Below are 6,020 nucleotides of genomic sequence, written 5' to 3'. Positions count from 1 at the left end.
AATGATGTATTATTTTTTCTTTCTGGGTTTTGGCTTTGTCCTCCGCTTGCTTATTTTTTTATTGCTCTTTTTTATTTACTAAAACTATGTAAATAGGGGACATAGGGCCGTTCTATAAAAAAATTAGCCATTTCTAATCGCTTTGAATGGAAATGAAGTAGCTTACTTTGTAGTTGATTACTAAATTTCGGGGTTTTGGTTCTTTCTAACCATGTTATGGTGGTTTAGAGAATAAGGCAACTAGGATAGACTAATGATCAAACCCTAATCTTTTACTATCCTTAAATAAATAAAGTAAAAAAAAAAAATAGCTTGGTTCTTTTTAACCATGTTATGGTGGTTTAGCGAATAAGGCAACTATGATAGACTAATGATCAAACCCTAAATCTTTTACTATCCTTAAATAAATAAAGTAAAGAAAAAAAAAGGCTTGTCTTTTGTTTGGTGGGGTTTGAAAAAAGGCAGATTATAATACCTTGATGATGATCGGAGCTCTCCAACTATTTGCAATTTTATATTATTAATTTATGCCCTTTTGGAATTTTGCGCAGGATTCAAGCAGCATCCTTTATCTTTACTAAAATGGTTGTGACTTTGTTCAAAGAAAGGCTGGGGGATTTGCAGGGGTGAAAAGCTGTGGTTGGTAGTGTGGGGAATTGGTAACTTTATCTTATCTGGGATTCATCAGATTCGACTGTTTTTGCAGAATCTTAATCTGTGTCAGGTAGTTTTACTGGGACTTCTGCTTTGTTACTTTTTCTTCAGTGAATTTGAATGCTCCACCTGCTTTAATTTGGTTTCTTTATTTTGATGTGGGTGGGTGGATGGAACGTGTTCTCTTATAAATATGGGGTTTGATGATATTGGATTATGGATTGCTGCATGCTACTGGAATTTTGGGAAAAGGAGACCTTCTTGGGGTACTTTCAGTCTGGGGTGGATTGAGCTTATTGCTATTAATTCTTGATTCTGTATAGGTTAAATTCTTTCAATTGGATTGAGGTTATTGGAACTGGGTGTGAATTTCACAGAGCAAAATTCCGTTCGTAGTCATTTCAATATTATATGAATCTGTTGAATGGTTATCTGGTTGCTCCTCTATGCTGTAATGAACTTGTTGAGTGTGTATAATAGTTAGCTAGAATTTCTCTCTCTCTCTCTCTCATTTTTTCCCAGTTTTTGCGTTTTCTCTTAGTTATGATTTCGTTGCTTATCTGCTCTTGGTTCATATGCATGTTCTGTGAACTGTTACCCCTCTAAATCTGGAAATTGTTCCCAGATTGAGACTTATTCATTGTATGGTGTTCGTAGATATTCTCGGATCTCACTTTTGCAGTGTCTTGCTTTGCGAATGCTATTGTGTTATCTTTGTTAGAGACGACCATTTTTAGTCCTATTTCTTCGCTTTAATAGAACAGTAATGTTATATTTGATTTCTCAGTCTGTATCGTACCAGTCATTCATGACATGCATTAATGCTTTCGTTTGATGTTCGTTCAAACTGTGTAGTGATTATAAGATAATGCTATATATAGTAATAGCTAGCACAATTTAACATGTGTGCCACTGAATATCTTCTATTTTTGCATTTTGGTTTTTATTTTGCTGTCTATTTAATGCTCCACTTTCTATGTGCCTAAATGAAAGACTTTTGGTGCAGGAACAGTTTGGCAGCCCAGGGGCGGGTAAGATTTCTCGTTATGGGTTGGCTGACTAAGATTCTGAAAGGTTCTAGCTATAAAGGGCATTCTCATAGGAAATTTAGAGAGGATAGAACATGGGACGAGCCTCGTAATTCAGTGGTAATTACTCTTTTGACTAATATAAACAGAATTTTCATTGTTCCTGCACATTTATTGTTGCGGTGGACTAGTTTTATGCTCATAGTAGGTATATTGATATCTACCCATCACAAAGTTAATTTACAGAAATTACCATGATAGTCCAAATTCTGAAGGTTCCTCATACTGATGCTAACTTTATTGTACGATGTTTAGTTTATGTTGTACGATGCTTAACTTTATGTTGTCGGGAACTTGGAATGCAGGAAGAAGACATAGATGTTGCTATTGCAATGTCCCTTTCGGAACTAGATCAAAAAGGGAAAAGTGTAATCGGTAAGTTTCACCAACATGCAAAAACTAATTGACAACTTCATATGCTGCATAAGTACGAGAGTTTCCTCAGCGGATGCAATAGACTAACTGAATAACTTGGAATTCCCCCACTTTTCGTACAAGGATTAGTAGCTACTAGTGCTAGACATGAGCAATCAAGCAATATGCTGTAGGTGTGCAAATCTTCATGAAATCAATAATGAATTGTGACATTTTCCATCAAGCATAGAGTGTGACTTCTACATAACTCCACTAAAGGGCATACTCATAAAACTTGGTTGTTATCTTCTGTTTGATTGTTAAGTTACTTATAATCCATTACCCTACTTATTTTTCAGAAGATGATTCTCAATCAGAGGATGACGAACAACCTTATAAAGTTGAATCAGACGATGATGAACGATCAGCCAAAGTTGAATCAGATGATGATGAACGATCTGCCAAAGTTGAATCAGATGATGATGCACAATCTGCCAAAGTTCAGTCGGACGATGATGAAAAACCTGCCAATTTTGACTACGAGGAAGATGAACAAAGTGCTAAACTTCAATTGGAGGAAGATGAACAACTTGCAAAGGCTATTCAAGAAAGTTTGAACGTGGGTTCTCCTCCTCGACATGATAATGGCAATATATTTCATCCTTTTTCATTCTTCACGCCAGCTGGGAACAGGTGCATGCAGACACTTTGCTATCTCTTGAATCTAGTCTAGTCAATCAAGTACTGTTTTATGCCAATTTCTGTTATCTATAGGTTCGTAATAACTTTGAATATGAATAGACTTTGTTTGCTGGTAAACATTTAAAAATATTGTGAAACAATACAGAGGTAAAGAGAAGGGAATTGAAGTTTGAATTGCCTATATGGGAGCTTAGACTGGCTCTGTAGCTCACATGCTCAGTTAAATATATTAGCCACCTGATGCATTTTCTACCTGTGTAGTAAGAATTGATACAAAAGATACAAAATCAAATTATTAAACTGTAACTTGTTGGAGCATGAGATAAATAGGTTGATATAAATTTATCCTTTGGTATACACGTGTTTCTTCCATAACAAGAGAGGAGCGTAAGTATTTTTCTGGAGTTGTTTTACTGTAATATTACGAATCAGAGATCCAAGATATCAATATGATCTTTATGTATGAATTCACGTAGTGTAGTTACATAAAATGAAGCCACTTGAGAATTGACTCTTCATTTCATGTAATTTTATATCTGTATTCCGAAGGTTGTTAAAATTGTTGTTTGTAGGATATGTGCTGGCTGCAAATCAGGAATTGGCCATGGGCGATATTTGAGTTGCATGGGTACTGTTTGGCATCCAGAATGTTTCCGTTGCCGTGCTTGCAATCTTCCAATTACTGATTATGAGGTCAGAATCTGGTTCTTGTTCAGTAAGAATTTTCTTTGGAATTGGCTGACAAAATACTTGAATTCCCAGCTGAATTATTTAAATTGGAAATATGAATTGTATATAGCTATATATATAATTAAATTTTTGGATCTCCTATCCATGACAGTATTCGATGTCTGGGAATCACCCTTACCACAAATCCTGCTATAAGGAGAAGCATCACCCAAAATGCGATGTTTGCAAGAGTTTCGTAAGTTTCTCTTCTTTTTAGTTCTTTAATGATATTGTATTTCCATGCCCTTTTAAAATTATTTATCTTTATAATTTTCTGTTTTTTCTTTGTTGGTTCTTTCATACAGATCCCAACAAATTCAGCTGGGCTTATTGAGTATAGAGCACATCCTTTCTGGCTACAAAAGTACTGTCCTGCTCATGAGCGCGATGGGACTCCTCGGTGTTGTAGCTGTGAAAGAATGGAGGTGAGTTCGTGAAAACACAACTCGTCCTCTTTGCAACCAAACAATAAATCCTGAAGGAATTGAAAAGGATATAAGACATTATTATTGGTAATGATATGCCTTCTAACCTTGCAGGCACGGGACACAAGATATTTGTTACTTGACGATGGTCGGAAGCTATGTCTGGAGTGTCTAGACTCAGCAATTATGGATACTCATGAATGCCAACCCCTTTACCTTGAGATACAAGACTTTTACGAAGGTTTAAACATGAAAGTGAAGCAGCAAGTTCCAATGCTCTTGGTCGAGAGGCAAGCTCTAAACGAGGCTATGGAGGGAGAAAAGAATGTAATCCTGATGCACTAGAGCTTCATACTTTGGAAAAAAATGTGCCTTTCCATTTCTTCAATCTAAAAGTTTGGTTGAAATTTTCCTTTACGTTGGCAGGGTCATCATCACATGCCGGAGACTAGAGGACTCTGCTTGTCAGAAGAGCAGACTGTCACTACTGTAGGAATTTGTTTCCCTCAGCTTTGGCAATTACATTTCTTAAGCTAACAGTTCATTGATAGAGTTCTCTGTATCTCTCTTACTATATTGCAGATTTTACGGAGGCCAAGGATTGGAGCTGGCTACCGGCTGATAGACATGGTTACTGAGCCTCATAGGCTGATTCGTCGCTGTGAAGTAACAGCAATTCTTGTACTGTATGGCCTTCCTAGGTAATATTTCTCTTGATTCCTCTTTATCCATGGTCATTAAGCATGCTGCTAATTGTGTACATACGACCTAAAACTTCTATGAACGCAGGTTGTTGACAGGGTCAATTCTCGCTCATGAGATGATGCATGCATGGCTGAGGCTTAACGGTGCGTGCCTGTCCTGCACTCCATATTCTGTTTTTGACATTTGCAACGTTTCCTTTTGGTCGGTTGGATTTACTGATAGGTTGTTGCGCAGGCTATCCGAACCTGAGCCCAGAGGTAGAAGAAGGTATCTGCCAAGTGTTAGCACACATGTGGCTGGATGCTGAGACATATTCTACACCGGGTAGTGATATTGCCTCATCATCATCCTCTTCTTCCTCTTCCTCGTCATCCTCTTCTAGTTCGGCATCATCTAAGAAGGGTAAACGGTCTGACTTTGAGAAGAAACTCGGGGAATTTTTCAAACACCAAATTGAGTCGGATTCATCAACAGCTTACGGAGAAGGATTCAGGATAGGTAACCAAGCAGTGCTCAAGTATGGTCTGAGGAGGACCCTCGACCATATTAGATTGGTCGGAAATTTTCCCGAGTGACTTTTAGAGTTGATACAAAAGAGTTCTTACCACATAAATCCGTACCTCGGCCTTGCCCATAACTATATAGGATGTAGATCATAAGAGATAGAGATAAGCAAAGAAAATGCTCGTTTCTGTGTGGATTGCTGTCATCTCAGAACAGTTTGGGGAACATATTTAGAAATTATACTACCACATTTAACCCTTCAAATCTGTTTAGAAGAAATTGTAACTAAAAGACAGATGGCAATTACGACGGGATTGCTCTCAGAGGCATTTTATCCATGGATATCAAGCTTGACCATCCTTCTGGTTTTCCTTGTACTTGTTTTGTATAAACTCGGGGAGTTTCCCTCTAGGTGTAGTGTGTCCACTACTGTATTTGAGGTGAGGTTTCGAGTTTGAATCTCTCACCGCCAATATCTATTGATAAAAATAAAAGGTTAAAATAGAACTCTATACGGTGTAATTTGTTGGCTTGAATATGATATGAATGGTTGAAAGAAGTTTGTTTGGCATCTTACATGCTCATTACCTTCATTACCTTTTACGTACACAAAAGTATCTCATTATCACACTCTGATTTATGCGCAGATAACGACTTCTTACATGCAGTCATGTTTTTTTCATTTCATAACATTCTAAATTAAGGAAAATGATCACATACCATTTTTATTCTCTCACACACTCAACTTGAATCATGTCAGTTGTTCCATTTGATTTATGCAATCCAAAAATATAGAGGAGTGTGTGAGAAACTAAAGATACATGTGCTCGGAGAAACGTGGGATGAGTATAGAGTTAGC

General features: G+C 37.2%; 1 protein-coding gene across 7 annotated transcripts; it reads left to right on the top strand.

The window, feature by feature from the left end:
* Positions 1–450: 450 nt before the first annotated feature.
* LOC126589448 (protein DA1-related 1-like) lies at positions 451–5,732 on the top strand. Of its 7 annotated transcripts, none has more exons than XM_050254775.1 (12): positions 451–724; positions 1,667–1,803; positions 2,034–2,117; positions 2,456–2,789; positions 3,371–3,491; positions 3,640–3,723; positions 3,833–3,952; positions 4,067–4,279; positions 4,379–4,441; positions 4,535–4,653; positions 4,742–4,800; positions 4,892–5,732. In XM_050254775.1, the coding sequence occupies exons 2-12, from the start codon at positions 1,701–1,703 to the stop codon at positions 5,230–5,232; spliced, it is 1,641 nt and encodes a 546-aa protein (XP_050110732.1). In that variant the 5' UTR covers positions 451–724; positions 1,667–1,700; the 3' UTR covers positions 5,233–5,732. The 7 variants fall into 7 exon arrangements, with proteins under 7 accessions (XP_050110732.1, XP_050110724.1, XP_050110736.1 ...); XM_050254767.1 differs by having other exon boundaries at positions 1,661–1,803; XM_050254779.1 differs by having other exon boundaries at positions 452–724; positions 1,661–1,802; positions 2,048–2,117.
* The last annotated feature ends 288 nt before the right edge of the window (positions 5,733–6,020 follow it).

Source organism: Malus sylvestris, chromosome 2 (assembly GCF_916048215.2).
Source record: "Malus sylvestris chromosome 2, drMalSylv7.2, whole genome shotgun sequence".
Taxonomy (NCBI): domain Eukaryota; kingdom Viridiplantae; phylum Streptophyta; class Magnoliopsida; order Rosales; family Rosaceae; genus Malus; species Malus sylvestris.
Note: the sequence above shows the minus strand (reverse complement) of the source record. Positions and strands in the feature narration are given on the sequence as shown.